General features: G+C 40.9%; 1 protein-coding gene across 3 annotated transcripts; it reads right to left on the reverse strand.

The window, feature by feature from the left end:
- Nucleotides 1-333: 333 nt before the first annotated feature.
- Nucleotides 334-10,392, reverse strand: LOC148017782 (uncharacterized). 3 transcript variants are annotated; one of them, XM_087661467.1, is made up of 6 exons: nucleotides 10,162-10,388; nucleotides 7,406-9,558; nucleotides 5,541-5,757; nucleotides 3,728-4,381; nucleotides 2,740-3,433; nucleotides 334-2,205 (listed from the first exon to the last, which is right to left on the reverse strand). In XM_087661467.1, exons 2-6 carry the CDS (start codon nucleotides 9,551-9,553, stop codon nucleotides 1,809-1,811), a joined length of 4,110 nt encoding a protein of 1,369 aa, XP_087517593.1. In that variant the 5' UTR covers nucleotides 9,554-9,558; nucleotides 10,162-10,388; the 3' UTR covers nucleotides 334-1,808. The 3 variants fall into 3 exon arrangements, with proteins under 3 accessions (XP_087517593.1, XP_087517592.1, XP_087517595.1); XM_087661466.1 differs by having other exon boundaries at nucleotides 335-2,205; nucleotides 10,083-10,387; XM_087661469.1 differs by having other exon boundaries at nucleotides 2,064-2,377; nucleotides 10,083-10,392.
- Between the last annotated feature and the right edge of the window lie 6,089 nt (nucleotides 10,393-16,481).

A 16,481-nucleotide genomic window follows, 5' to 3' on the forward strand; every position in this document is an offset into this window, starting at 1 on the left:
ATATCCTACTGAAATAGACGGTGCCATCTGTTTTTGGTCTCTCGCGTTACAATGATCTTGGTCTTCCTCGTTGCTCATACACTAGTTCTAGATCTATTAGACATATCCTTAACCATTTTCTATACTATTCCGTGGCAGACATCCATGGAGGACAATGTCTACTCTCAACCTTGCCATTGAAATGACTTGCATGTGCTTTTGATCATAAGACATGTCCCACATGACTTGGAAGTTGTCAATACATTATATATATATACATTTTTCCAAGGCTATTACTATACTTTGAACACAATCAATCGCCGCACATTGGACATGCCTTGTAACCCGTGGTTGATAGACGTGTACAAAAGAATTTGATGAGTTATAGCACTTGGGATAATCATCATTATCATACTCAAATACTTGAATGTATTTGGTCATGTATATGATGCAAAACCATAGATAGGGTAGTCATGGACCATTGATGCTACTATGCCACAAAACTCAAAAGCTTCTTATGCCTATAGTCTTGGACATGTCAAGGACTTTTATTTCTTTCCATAACCCTCATAGATCATCACTAAGTGTTGCTCAAATCACACTAGTGTTGCCACTCACAAGTCATATTAGACAAAGCTGCCCTTGACGAGTGTTGCAAATTTGCACTCTCATCTTTGCTTCAAGCTTTGCCAAAATATGCTGTATGTAACCATTCTTATAAAAGGTTCAAACAGTATCTTTTCAGACTGGATGGATGAGGGCACTTTTGAGTACATGTTAAAAGATTGGTGCTATTGGAAGATACAATCCCCTTCCCCCCCCCCCCCTGTACACACCCAACCAAACCACTTGGGCTACACCCCATTGGCCTAGAGCACTTATACTTGTAAATATACCTGTATCTAAAGAATTCACAAAAACTGTGTATCACTACGGCCCTCCGCAAAACACGGTATCTGCCAATATGTTGTATATCGCCATTCTATGAATGCGTCTCGGACTCTATGAATAAGAGCACTTTGCTTCGTGGTGCATACCCCCACCTGAACCTCCAATTCATATGCATTCTTTCACACTGCTTGCCATGCGTATGTCTCGTGCTGCCAGAAGAACTACCTCTGCTGTAGTTTCTCGACATGGCCCAACAGCTTTCCTTCGTACTAACTTTCAGCAGAGTTTCTTCGGAGGAACCCTCCCAAACCTGTTGTTGGCACAAGGCGGGGTGAGGTTGAATTATAGTTGAGGGGAACTCTGAAACCAGAACCGGAATGGGAATGGAAAGCAATAATTTCTTAGAAGGCGTGAAGGGGGAACACTGCATCATCAAGGGGTGGGACGGGAGAGGGGAGGAGGGAGAAATGTGTACAATGAGAAAGGGAGGGAACGTTCCAAGGAGGGATGAGCAAAAGTGTGTGGGTTTCTTACAGAGATACTACTGAGTTGTAGGCCTGTCATGGCTTGGCATGTGGAAGAGGAAAATGTCAAGGCAATAACCCATTAAGCACGTTTTGCCATTAACCAGGGCACTGTCCATAATAAGATTTTCCTATAAGTCAATCTAGCCTGTGCCATACGAATGCCATTGATAATAAGAAGACAGAGTTGAGATACACCAAATCTTCTAGAAGTAGGAGAAATCAAGTCCACCTTGTGAGACATAACCAACCTGCAATTGTCACTAGTGTGTATATAGAATACATCGGGCACAAAGAATCTGTACAGATAAGACACACACGTCAAAACCACAGGAGGCGAAGCATCCACTGACAAAAACCCTGCATAACAGGTTCATCCCCTTAACGAAATAAGACCAACCCATTGCCAACTTTTTACTGACTGGCCATATCAGGCCCTTGCTTTGGGGTTCTACCCTGGAAAAGCCTAGCAAAGCTTCCAGCCGCCCCTTTCAGTTTAGTTTTCTTCTGGGTCAGTGTGGCATTACTGCTAGCTTCAAAAGAATCTCTTGCTGGTTCAGAACCCTTTGCTGTTTTCTCATCCTTTTCTACTTCTGTGTAGGATTTGATACCAGATCTGGGGGCTTTGCAAGTACTTTCTTGATCAATAGGTGAATTTGGATCACTGCTAGGTAGGATTCGAGTGCTGTTTCTTCCTTTCACATACGAAGCCACTTTTATGTTATCTTTTCCTTTCTGTACGTCTGCATCACAGCAGCTCCTTCGCCGATTTATGTAATACTGATTTTGGGCCAGGCCACCATACTTCGACCTACATAAGGGCAATACAAAACAGTGAGCAGGGGCTTTAACAGAATATGTGAATCAACTCAACATCTCCTGAACAAAAGAAATGATGTAAGGAAACACTCCCAGTGTAGTTAAATTTCCCGGCACTTGTTATGTCTGAGTGAAGGGATGATGAATAACCAGAGCATGCGAAGCTGTTAAGTAAAGGGATGATCAACTAGGTTAAAATCACAAAGGACAAGTCTGTGAGTATGAAATACAGCCAAGCTAAAACCACTTTCATCACTCCCGCATTAAGGCAAGCAAACAGAGGAGGAAAATAAAAGTATTGGAAGAAAGAGGTTACAGCTCTTAACAAAGCCACTGAGATTGTGGCCTATTGAGTGTGGTTCATCACAATATCTACAGGCCAATAAGTTTAAACCTTCAAGCACACATTTATAAAGGACATAAGAACGTTCCATCAGTGAACAAGGATGAGTTACTTTTGCACACTTAAGTTTGAGTAAAAGGTGGCTAGAGCAGTTTTTGTATTTTAGTTTAATACAGAGCATACCAGCTATCATTCTCATTTATGCTTGCAACTTGACTAGATTCAAGGGACAGCATTTCTATGTCGGTGGCAATATTCCTTTCCCCATCATTGTGTAGTGCATCGTACTCTAAATCTTGCATGTAGTTGTTCACATTTGTGAGGGCACCCTCCAAAGCTGTTAAATGTTTGTTTCTCACACCTCCCACCATTGTATGGCCTCCACGTGCGGAAGCATTCCCTGTGTATAAATCCCTTGGTGGTTCTTCTCTTGCAATACCCAAATGAGGATCTTCCGCCACCTCTGTATAAGGCTCATGTGACAAGGATACTACATCACTGTGCTGGATCTCCTTCGATAAAAATGAAAAAGGAGCTTTTGAAATTGCAGGGAAACATTCTGATGCACCCCCTAAATTGTTGACTGCATCTCCTTTGGTTGTCCTAGGCTTAGGGGGGTAACTTTTGGAAGAACTATCCCCTGGCTGCATCCTCCCAGTACTGCCAGACAAACCAATTTCTTTCTGCACAGAGTCTCCTGTCGATATCCAACTTCCACAATCTTGGTGCCTTTCTTCTGAGAAAGAAGAAAGGCTTATTCTTACTTCTACAGGAAAACCCAAAACTGATTGAAACACGTTGGCAATGTGTTCTTGAAACTTTTCACACCGGGATTTGTGCTCTGGATGACAAACCTCCAGATGTACAATAGCATCCACTGCAAAGAACCATGAAGTCACACAAATAGCGCAATTCAGCCTTAATTAATTGCTTTCACCAAAACAACACTATTTGTGTATCAGGCATACTCACAGCAACAAGGAAAATATGCTTATTCCCACCCCCTAACGGAGGTAGCAGGAGGATATTAGCTTCCTATAGGAAAAATCAGTGAAACAAATATAGATTCATGTAACCATACATTTACTTTTGGAATTTCAGCTTATCTTGGAGATTCTAGAACCAGAAAATCAGATGCGTGACTCAACAATAATGCTGTGCATACAAGTACCTTCGGACATCAGTATTGACATGAGCTTCCCATGGGCATACAATAACTGCCTTAGAGCATGTGGCTGACAGCTCTCAACTACTTTATACCAAATATCATCAAGCTTTGTGGGACTCAACATGCGCTCAGTATATTGGGCATCTGATGGATGTGCCAACAGTTCCCCAAGAGATGCTTTCTCTACAGCCTGCAAGGGACTTGGAGATGACTCAGATTTTGTTAAACTCCTATCAGAACGCAAGTCTCTCTCTGGTGATTTTGATGTGGACATCTCATCCCCTTTGCACATGCTCCAAGGTATACCTGGGCTCATTGAAGTAAAATGCTTGTTTCCAGCCTTGCTTACTAGCTCAGAATTTGAGGGCTTCAGTTCTGAACCTATGCCTTCGAACACATTGGAGTCGCCATCAAACACATGGGAGTCGCCATCCCACATTTTCCTTCCAGGAGATCCAGCTTCCTCCAGTACAACCGGGCTCTGAGTGACACTGGTTCCAGGGCATGATCCAGCAAGCATGAATGAGCGATCTGGACCAAGTTGCAACAAAGCTGCAGTCAACCAAGTGGCCCTCTCATTAGAAACCCTAAGCTGCTTCTCTGCCTCTGACAGTATCTTCATTGCCATACGTAGACGCTCCAGCTTTTCTTCTGAAACTGATTACAACATATAAAAGTCGAGCTTTGAGTAATGAGATAGATTTCATTACTGAGATTGATTTAACAAACTAGCACATATCAAATTTTTCAAAGAGATCCTAGTGAGATCGATCATGTTGATTTTGCAAACTGAACCTGAGGTTTAGCTTTGGAGAGAATGCAACAAAATCAAGTTTACAATCTGAGATGAAAGATCAACTACTCTGCTTGATATCTGCACCCTTTTCATGCAGAAGTGTGTTTTAACCCAATGCTAAGAAAGTGTAAGAAAAGTATAATTGCCATGCAAAAATGAAACCATTTTGCAAGAAAAAACGAGGGAGTAAAACTCTGAGTTCAACATGATAGCAAGTCTGCCTAGTGAACACGAAGTTTGTTAAACTGATATTTACGCTTCTTTGTGACTGCATGATAGGAAAGGTCAAATTCAAAGCATGATGACTACTAAGCAAAAGCCTTCACTGACCAAAACATGGTGCAGAATAATGTTATGCAACAGAAGATATATAGTTTTGTTCCTCATATATTCAGATTGCAGCACGTAAGGATACTTGTACTCATGCTCTCAGGGTAACAGAAGAGTAATTATAAATAGTAGTCTTTAAGCATCCTATTTGACAGAGAGATCACTCAACTTCGTAGAAAACAATTTGCAATCAGTAACTATTATGACTATAGTACCACAAAGGCTACTGCTTGAAAGAACGCTTGACATCCGTTTGCATTGCAGACATTAAAGTGCAGAGATAAGACCCTTGAACAGAAAATGCTAAAGGCAACATTCATCATCACTGTGCTGTGTGTGAAATGACAGGACTGATCAAGCAGAGAATTGCATCTCAATCTGTGCTCAATTATTGAGCCTGAATGTATTGTCCCTCTATAATATTTCCAAAGGAAAAGGCGATTGAGAGAGCCAACATTCAAGAAACATACCATAAGCAAAGACACAAGTGCCAAATTAAGGTGGAGGTCATTCAACATGTGAAACAAAGACTGTTTCAATACGTCACTTTGCAAAGCTTGTAATCTTTGGTGCCATTCAACATGTGAAACAAAGACTGTTTCAATACATCACTTGTTCTCTAAACAAAAACATGGCAAAAATCAGGTTCCATGTCATGTAATAAAGCTAAGAAAGTGGATGCGCTCTTACAATGTTGTTTTCGGAAAAAACCTCTCCTTTCACTGTCTGAGAACTTATAGCTGCCAGCAAGGATATCCATGATCAAAGTAGCCAGTTGTGACATCAATGAAAGTGGCTCAACTCCTGAATCTATTAGCTGTTTTGCCCTTTGTACAGTGTTAACTGTGTCTGCTAGAAGAGCAGCATCCAGCAAACTCAACAATTTCTCATCAGATGCAGAACCCACCTGGCAAAACAGACACTTCAATGAATAAGTATCTCCAGGTCAGCACATAACATAAGCAAGAAAAATGAAGTTCTGTCTTGTGAGCTTTTTTAAAGAGATTTATCTTCCTCAAAGACTCCAAACAAGTGGACAAGTTCCCTCCTTTCCAATATCGTACTAGTATGGCTCTTATGTAAGAGCAACATCTAGGAACATCACTTTGAAGTAGCTGTAGAAGAAAACTCAACCGGTATCTCTCTCATGATTAGCATGGCCATGTGAAACTATGGTGTCAGCATATCACAACCCTTTTAAGGATGACTGCTCCAACAATATTGTCCACATCCTTATTTGACCCAGCACTAGACAATCCAGGATGACGCTTATGGCAGTATTTGATTTCCATCATTTCTGCAAGCCTGTTAACAAATTCAACTCTAAGTCAAACCATGTCACCAGCAAGTCCAATGATTCCAGCTATAGAAATGATTGCAGTTGATTGACAAAACTTGTCACTTAATTTGTCAAAGTAACTCATCATGTCGGAAAGCATTGTTGATAACTGTCTGAGGTGTCAAACTCAACTTGAAAGCCAATCATGTGCCTGTACACAGGCACTTCCAATCAAAAAGTCCAACAACTTGAGGAAAATGCTCAGATAGGTTTCACACATATCATCAATTTCCACAATCATAATGCTGTGATTACTTTTGGTTCATGGCATCTTTCAATCTCGTCATCCATGACTTAGGACTATACGCAGTGTCTCTGCCAAACTTCTGCTGTCACGTCTTGATATTAGGTTGCCTCAATCCTTCCGTATCTTGTCATTGTCTCTCAACACTCAACATATCCCTTGCACTTTCTCAGTGTACCTTGTTTATCAATTCTCAATGTCAATCTCTCTACTTTCACCCTCATCCCAAGTATTACTCCCCTTCAACCATAAGTTGATGACATGGGCCTTTCCTTTTCCTGTGACTACATGACATATCAACACTCCTCTTGTAGGAGAAAACCACGGCTGTGGTTATTCATTTCTCTCTAAATATATCACATCAACCGAATTCATATCGGGGATTTGTACTTGACACAACAAGCTAATTGAAAAAACTTATTCAGATTCTTTTGAATTAAGAAGTCCATTTTTTGAGGGGCATCATTGAAGGTGTTTTGAGAAAAGACAGTTCAATTTGAGATTTTCCCACATAACTTCTCGAGAAAATTTTGAAAGCCAACAGAATCTAATGTATCTGTTCAGGAAGAACTGCTTAGGTTGGTTGGGACTCACAAGTTGTGGCTGAGTTTTGGACTAGAGACAATTCAGCCAGTTCCAACTAAAAAAGTAAGAGCTTCTTGCGATGTCCCTGACATTTTTCAGCGGGTTTTCACCTCTTGTAAGGTTTACCACTAGTAATATGATGTTATTACCCCAAAAAGAAGTGTTAGCAGTGAAGAGGAGCCTTTCAAAGTTACAAACACGACTCTCTTGATAATAATGTGCTGAGAAAGAAATATGTTTGGACAGCCCCAAACATCCTTCAATTAATGCCACAAACTCACTCCTATTGTGATGATAGTTGCCTATAAATACCCTCGATTGTGGGACTAAGGGGATAAGAAGCCTTCAGTTTTCAGAACATAGAAAACAAATATAAGAAGTAACTACCAGTTCATAAACTGATGCAGAATTGGCATGTTCTCCCAGCAAGCTAACTTGATCCAAAGTTGTCTCTGCATCTCGTAGAGATCCATCTGACCTTGAAGCAATTATTTGGAGAGCTTCACAATCAATTTCTAGATTCTCCATACTGGCCAATTTCTGCAGCCTTTTGACAATGTCCGAATCTTTGATTTTTGGGAATGGGAACTTTTGGCATCTTGACATTGCAGTGCGTGGCAGTTGATCTGGATCTGTTGTTATGAGAATGAAAACAACATTCATCGGTGGTTCCTCCAAAATTTTAAGAATTGCATTCCATGTTTCTGTTGTAAGAACATGGCATTCGTCTATGATAAACACTTTGTAACGCGACAATGATGGAGCAGAAATAGTCTCATCTAAGAGAGCCTTCACTCGCTCAATGCCATTGTTGCTTGCAGCATCCACTTCTTTAACCTCGGAGCACTTGCCTGTTGCAACACTGATACATTCTCTGCAAACTGCACAAGGACGTCGACTCTCAGATGCTGCACAGATGAGAGCTGCAGCAAAGATCCTTGCAGCAGAAGTTTTACCTGTACCTCGAGGGCCCTGGAAGAGATACACAGGAGCAATCTTTCCTTTCAACACAGCATTAGAAAGGGCCTGTGTCACGATATTCTGGCCAATGACATCTTCAAAACTTTTAGGCCTATACTTCTGGCTTAAATTCCGAGGCTGATATTCACAGAGTACCAGTTCCTTGCATTCTGGGACTGCAAGCTGAAGCATATCTTTGTCCATGACTTGCATCGATCTGGCTGTATCATGTCCATCAGCTGCATTGAACACCTCCAGTTCTAATTCTCCATGAAGCTCACTCATTGATAAACCCCCACCCTCATCATCAACTGAAGACCCTAACAACTCATGATTCCTGCTGTAGTCCTCCAATTCTGTCAACAAGGGCAGAGGATCTGCCTCCATGGTTTTGTCGGGTAAAGCATTTGAGGCTGAAGGATGCTGCTGTGTCCTCAGTTTCCGCTCTGCTTTTGCATCACTCTTCTTTCTCAAGGTCCTTGTGGAGTTTGGAGGCATTGCTGCTCCAAGCTCTGCGGACTGACCAATGCCCTGCTTCTGACTCCTAGACCTGCGGTGAGATGATCTTCTCGGTAACTCCAAAGTATTCACTTCATACTCGAAGAACTCTGCTTCCCACGGCATCATCCTTGCACTTAGCATCCCACCTGCAACAACATCATCAGCATGTCCAGATAATTTCTTACTCAATCTCTGGCTCCTTGCAGATACAGCAAGAGGTGACTGGGACCTTGATCTTGTCTTATGGACAGATGCCTCGTTGTTGTTCTTGTTGCACGTCAATGCCCAAGTCCCGTGCAAGAAATCCTCATGTATCGATTGCTCATCTGCATCATAAGGCTCTTCTAAATTGAAGAGTGGCCGTGGCTGACCGAAGCAGCGCATATTATGATGGGAAGTAGGCACCAGATGGGACAGGATTTGAGTGCTTTGTCGATAATGTCTCTCCCCTTTTGCTTTGGTCCTGGATGTCTTGTGTGAAGACCTTCTTTTTGTAACATCCTGCAGCTCATTTGGGGGGAAGAACTCTTCATAGTGTTTCATGAAGGGGAGATCAGACCGATCCCAGTCAACAGCTATGGCTGTTGCCGGTTGCCCTTCAGAGCATACCTTCTCGTCATCCTTACTGCCTGCAATGTTCATCCAGTTTTGTAAAACCACAGCATCACAGCAATGCTCCTGTGGGATAAGTCCTCCAGTCTCCGCAGCAATTTGAGCACTCTGTAAATGGCTATCTCCTTGTTGTTCGGCAGCTACTGCACCACCCAAGCCCCAGCCACACCTGGACTCCATGCCAGTGACCTCCAATGGCCCGAGGAACCCCTTCTTGACAGGGGTGTCGTGTCCGTGCTCCCGAACTGCTCGTATTGAAGGATGGTCAATCTTTGACTTCCCTCCATCTTCATAGCTTTCAAGACTGCGGAGTGATATGTTCAACTCCTTTGCTATGGATGCAAGAACAGGGGATTTCCTTGAGACAGTTGTACTCACAAAGGGATCTTGGGTTGCCTTCTCTTTCCTCAAACCGGAGAGTTTTCTCATCAAAGGGAGCTCACCCGGCTGCTCCACTTCCATAGATTCTGCATGAACACATGGATATCACATTGACATTTCAGAAGCGGTTGCATGATCGGTTAGCAATCTCTCAATTGCTGAGAATAAAATGTGATCCTACGAGTAATCACTGATGTAGTCATTTGATTGCCATGGCGTTGATAAAACAAAATGCAGTATCATCTGATAAATTGGATCAGTTTGAGTTCCATCAAATGAGCATTATTTTCCATCGATCCAATGCAAGAACTAAGAAGCTCTATCTCAGGCCCTCAAACACAAATGAGAACAATCCATATAACAAAAACATAATCAGAAGCTGCACTCACGCATGGAAATGTGAAATCCTTCACATGCTATTACAGTTCAATATCAGCCAGAGAAAACGCACGCACCAATGAGAATCCATATCACAGAACCATAATCAGAAGCTGCATTCATGAATGTAAGTGTGCAATCCTTAACATACTACTACAGTCCAATACCAGCCAGAGAGAACACACACACACACACACGGGAAAAGAAGAAAGGAGCTCTCTCAGGGGCTTGCCTCCTGGTGATTGTTTTTGGCCCTTGTCAATCCGAACAGGGCATATATTTGGAAGGGGAAAATCAAATAGCAGGCCAACCTGATGATGAGCTGCTGATACACACAGTGGTAATCCTCACTCCACAGTATTTTCCCGTGAGAGGAAACCGGATAAAGTGCCCACCCTTATTATATTAGTTTATGGAGCTCATAGTGTAAGGTTATTGGGCTTAAAGGATATGGAGGCAGATGGAAGATAGAGATGAGACAAGAGACCAGTCAAAAAAAGTTTGATCATCAGAGAAAGGAAAGGCCAGCTCTGAGCTGAGCTGAGCTCACCACAGAGAGAGAGAGAGAGAGAGAGGCAATTAAGTTATTACAGTTATTCAATCTCTGCATATATAGTAAGAGGTGCTATTTGCTGATTATATATTTTAATTATTTTAATATAGTTTTATATAATTATATTGGTTTACTTACATACTATCTGTAAGTATCATTTTTTTAGAAATCTACTTATTCTTATATTAAGAGTTGCTATTTGCTGATGGGTACACGAGGTCAATGGAGAATGCCAAATTTAGTGGCACGCACTACCACCGTCCTAACTTTAGATATTCCCGGCAGTAAGATTCATTCATACATTATGTGTAGGTTGTGTTACTAGGCCTGTGCTTCAAGAAGAGCAAAGCACCTAGGAAGCATGACACACGTACTAGTTGAGTTTGACCTAGTTTACCTAAGGTCAAGATTGCAATATATGCCTCAACACATGAATGGGGCCATCGACTTTTAACTTTTGCTTCTCATGGGGTCTAAGAGACGGACAATAAAGTAACCCCTTCTGTGAGAATACTCGATCGTCTCAAGCAAGTTGACCAAGTTAATCACATGCCACATCCATGCATTGTTGCACACAACACTTGCCCCTTTTTCATGTAGTATCTTAGTGCTTCTCCCTTCCTTATGATTAGGCTCCATTAATTATATGAACTTTTTGTAATGCATTTTTATATTGCCTTTTGGTAGATGAGGATAGCTCAACTTTTACCAAAACTAGTGCATGCATATGATCTGAACTTACACGTAGACAACCAAACCTCCTCATCCATGTAGTCAGTCCCTTGTGCATGTTATTCACCTATACATGGAGGGGCTCTAAGAGTCCTTTTGCTCCATATTATTGTTGGACATCAGTATAAGCATGTCCACATAACAGTTCCTATTGGTGGAAGAGGTTAAGTTATTGGCATTAGATGGAGTTATCTTAATAAGAGTAGTATGAATTATTCGAAATTGATTCACATCTATGTCTTGCAAAAGTGCCAAATGCAAGTAGGTGGTAAGATAGCTCGCATGCATGGCAACAACTAACAAGGTGTTATAGAGAGCCCACATGTTGTTCATTTTGCAACTAGTATACAAGTTGGATGGGATGTTAAAATGCACATACACACAACCCTACAAAAACCGATCTGAACCATTTAAGGACCATTCAATGAGAGGTTCGAGAGTCTTGAGGGCAAGCTTCATGAACTAAAAAAAGTATCAAAGTTCAAGGAGTGTAAGTCCATGTCATCACTTTGATTAGTGAATGAGTAGAAAAGTCTAGAAAAAACTTGCAACCCATTCTTATGCCACCGAATTTTGGTAGAAACATTGAGACAAGATCTTACTATGTGGAGGCATGCTATTATAATGGTTGGTTGATATGCAATTTGGATAGAGAAAGTGATTTACACCAAATTAACTAAATCTCGATAATGCACATGACACCTGTCTCTCTCTCACATAATTATGTGTACTTTTGTAATGTATTTGATGATGACTTAAGGGCCTTACAAAGATGTTCAATATTTCTTGAAAGGAGGGACCTTAAGGAGTATGTGTTACACCTATATTTTTTCCTTTAGTGATTAAAAATAGTATGAAGTATGTAGAGCCAATGATAGTAGCATGGTTGGTAGAGATGTAGTCTCCTTACTAGGGTGCAATGTTCAACTCCCACCTTTTATGGATGGGTGATTCAATTACTCTTTGGCGGGCTTTAGATTGGATACCAATTTTCTTATTCTACATTTTGTGTTGCATGTATGCTCAACATGTGTGACAACATCCAAGCAAGACGAACATCCACACAATCTATAAGGGACCTTATGTGCACTTAGAGTATTGTTATCCACCACCAACACTGCCAATCTCTTACTATCGTTGCCACTCTACCTCCAACTACCTCTTCTTATGTCAATGACTTTCTCACAAATTTCCATTCTACTCATTAATATTTCTTACCAAAAGAAAAAATGAGGAAGAAACTTGCACTATCAATGCACATCTTCTGTGTACTATTCTTTATTATTATCTAAGTAAGACAATGGATATAGGAGAGTGTATTAGCCAAGCAATGTTTTTTATTGTAGCATGGACTACAATGTACTGGGGTATATTACTAAATAGATGATGTTGGGGGTGAAGGCGCCCATGCCTAGCCACCCGTGTATTAGTTACCCACACAACTATACATTGCAGCAGGTGGTAGGTGCCCATCATTGTCATTTCAAGGAAGGCCGATCACACATTGTGATTGTTGGAGTTCCCACATCTTGTGTGTGTCTCTCTCTTGCTCTTGCTCCTTCCACCATAACTCTTGCTTCCACTTCAAGGCTCACTCCCTTAAACTAGTATCAGAGCCATCTTCCCTGAGAGCTTGAGTCCCTAACAACTTGGCAGCTTGTGGAGAACACCTTAAGTTCATAGTTTTCATGGCAACCATGGCTCAACTTGAAGTGGTATGTATTGTTGCTTACTTACTTCCTAGCTTTTCAAGGCATGTTCCAGAGCTTCATTGAGTTCCTCTTAAGCCCTATTGACCTCAACCGAGCCTAGGAAAGAGGCGCAATTTGCATTTTGACTGGACTACCCCCTTTTTTATCAGAGTTGTTTCATCCCACCTCATCTTTAGCTCCTAGCATTGCTCTCAACACTTGGCAACCTTGTGGACTCTTCCTTGGCATTAGTCTTGTGATTCTAGGTATCATTTGAAGCTCCCGGGATCAGCCATTGGCTCATAGTTTGTGACAGTTTGTTATAATACAGTTTGGAACATCACTTACATCATTGTCTGGAGGTAACTTATGCTTCTCAATATGCCTATTTGATGCCCGATCATTTGGGAATGCTATGCCAATGTATTGGAATGCTATGGGACTGATTTGAACACTCATTTTCTCAGTTTTACAAAGGTTTTTTACTGCTATAATAAGTAGGGTTGAATGCTATTTTGTTAGAGAAAGTTCATAAACAACCCCTTTATATTACACCCTTTTGTATGTAAAAAATGTATAAAAATAGTATTTTAAAAATACCTTATTTTGAACCCATGTGATGCACACATATATTTATGAGAAACTTACCTGAGTTATTGCTTGTTGATGCTTACCGACTACTTGACATGCTACACTAATGTCTATGGTTGATACCACATACATGGTTATGTTTCCAAGATGCTCTTGAGCTAAGATTGGAGCCTTAACTTTTGCTATTGGTTGTCATTCACTATTATATATGGTCATTGGATGCTACAATAAGAGCTTTGTAAGTCACTTGGGTTGGATACTCTCAGATATATGCTAGTTGGATCTTGGATGTATGAATGCCTTCCACCTAATGTTTTATGAGCTTTGTTTGCTCATCTAGCATTCGACTTTTTTTTCTAGTGGGAGCGATTACTTGACACTTGGATTTTACATTGAGCATTTCGTTATTTAGTTGAGCTTGAGGGTCTTATAGTGATATTGTGGGACTTGGTGACATGTACATGCTCTTGTCATGCTTTATGTACACAGTTGATGCTTAGTGGACTGATCTGACATTGCTTTTGGACTGGCACCTATATTTGTCACAATGTTGTTAGTGATGTATGCTTATTGGTTAGCTATGTATTGAGTTTCTATTACATTGTTCAGTTTGTTGTGCCTTTGGTTGGTCTCTTTTGTTACCCGTGAGACTTGCTCTGTGCATGATGGTTATGTCTATGGGATGTATCTCAGTCTAACACATTGATCCCTCCTTCATGTGAAGGTCCATGAGTTCCTTTAGTCAATACATTTGAGAAGTAGGGATCTGCTTGTCATAGACATTGCAAATCCTATTCCATAAGTCCCATGTGGACTGCCCATCAGAGACAAAATTATAGGAGACTTGCTTAGAGAGGGACAAGATGGACTTACATAGCTCATCTAGTTCAGTCTAATCCTCTGAATCAATAAGTTTGGACTTAACACCCTCATGTTTCAAAGTCTTAACTTGTCTTTTCTGCACTAAAACTTGCTGGATTTGGGCCTTCCAATAGCTGTGTGCAAGCTAACTTATCAATATTAAATATATCACTATCATTAGAACTACCAACCATAATGAGACCAAGAAAATGCACAAAAGGGCAAAACATGCTGCTATAAAAACATGCAAATTAGCCCCAAAAAATTTGCCAAATCAAGTTGAAAACAAGGGGTACTAACCAAGTAATGAGCTATCCACAAACTCAATGCAAAAGGCTATCAAATGGAGGTGATTGCTCACATAAACAGTGTAGTAAACTGCAATTACAGCATGCTAAAAATGAAGTACAACAGTAAGAAATCAATGCCAAAGAGGGGTAATCACTAGTACAAAAAAATTTATAACTACCAAGGAATAGCTGCATTTGGTGGTGAGTGAAAATGTGAATCGTGGGATACATTTCGTATAGCTATGTATGCAAACATACCTACTAATGGGCTAAAGTTGAAGGATATAGAGGGTACACTCTTAAATAAAGAGGTTAACAAAAAGAATCTTGATGCTTCTCGCACCTCTCATGCTTTGACAGTCAAAAGTTTATATGGTAAGCAGACATGTAATACACATCAAAAGTTTGGTATGACATGCATGGGTGAGGATTTGGCTCTTGTTCATTGAGATGTATGAGGTCCCATGCCCCATTAGTCATTAGGTGGCACAAAGTATTTCATTACCTTCATTGATGACTATACACATAAGATCTGGGCATATACTATTAAGCAGAAATTGAAAGTCCTGGCTACATTTCAGCATTGGCTTGCTTTGGTTGAGAACTAGTCTAGGTAAAGGTTGAAATGCCTAAGGTCATATAATGGGGGTGAGTGCATTTCTAAAGCCTTTGAGTAGTTTTGTGACGAGAGGGGTATTAAGTGTCAGCTAACCACCCCTCTGTACACCCCACCCCAAAATGGTATGGCTGACAGCATGAATAGAATAATTCAGGAGTGAGTTCATAGTATGGTTAGTTGAGCAAGCATACCACAATGTTTTTGGGTTGAGGCAGTTACTATTGTTGTACACGTGATAAAATCGGTCCCCATGTATTGCTCTTGACCATCAAGTTACAAAGGAGGTATGGTTTGGAAAACCTCCTTCATATGCTCATTTTTCCGTCTTTGGTTGTGAGGCTTTTTGCCATGTTGCCAAGGACAAGCACAATAAGCTGGATCCTAAGTCTAGGAAATGCATCTTTCTTGGTTATGGAGATGTAAGTGAGATGGGTTATTACCTATGGGAGCTGAATGCTTGGAAGGTTATCCACAGCCATGATGTTGTTTTCCATGAGAAAAAAACGCATAAGGATCCTGAGCATGCCATTGAGGTACTCAAGATGATATTTTAGGAGGAGCCTCTTGCTACTGTACAGCAGCCCACTAGATAGCTTGCAACAGCAGTAGTAGCTGATGCCCCAGTGGCCTAGGTCTATGATGCTCCACAGGATGTACATGCTCCACATCCTGTTTTGAGACAGCCTACTAGAGATAGATGATAGCCTAAGTGGTTTTCACCTTCTGTGGACTATGTTATGGTGATAGATGCTGGTGACTCTCTTACTTATGATGAGGCCATGTGCAGAGGTGATAGTCACTCTTGGGAGAGGGCCATACAATCATAGTATGGCTCACTACAGAATAATCATACATAGGATTTGGTTCCTTTACCTAGTGAAAAGCGTGTTTTTCCATACAAGTGGGTATACAAGTTAAAAAGTACGCATGGACACACCAAGTCCGAATACAATGCCAAATTGGTTGCTAAGGATTTCAAGTAGGAGCATGGCGTGGACTTTGATGAAGTCTTTTCTCCTATTGTGAAGATGACTACCCTACACTTGGTACTGGCTTTGGTTGCTTAGCTTGACTTGATTTATTATCAAATGGATGTCAAGGATGACTTTTCTTCATGGAGATTCACATGGAGAAGCCTAAGGGCTGTTGAGAAATCAAATGATGTATGCCTAGAAAAGGCTTTGTATAAGAGAGATGCTCCAGAAGAGATGTCCAAAATCCCATAAGCATAGAGAGGAAGAGTGGTACTATCCCAAAAGGCTATATAAGCATGTACTTGACAATCATTTTAATG

Source organism: Lygodium microphyllum, chromosome 21, assembly GCF_053477565.2.
Source record: "Lygodium microphyllum isolate KBCC chromosome 21, Lygodium_microphyllum_v1.1.10, whole genome shotgun sequence".
In the NCBI taxonomy this organism is placed as follows: domain Eukaryota; kingdom Viridiplantae; phylum Streptophyta; class Polypodiopsida; order Schizaeales; family Lygodiaceae; genus Lygodium; species Lygodium microphyllum.

Excerpts from the sequence above, each read along its gene's own strand:
- LOC148017782 (XM_087661467.1), bottom strand. The coding sequence starts at position 9,553 with ATGGAAGTGGAGCAGCCGGGTGAGCTCCCTTTGATGAGAAAACTCTCC. Across the intron at positions 4,382-5,540 it reads TTTTTTCCGAAAACAACATT|TTTCAGAAGAAAAGCTGGAG; the intron begins GTAAGAGCGCAT and ends TGTTGTAATCAG. Across the intron at positions 3,434-3,727 it reads GTCAATACTGATGTCCGAAG|TGGATGCTATTGTACATCTG; the intron begins GTACTTGTATGC and ends GGTTCTTTGCAG.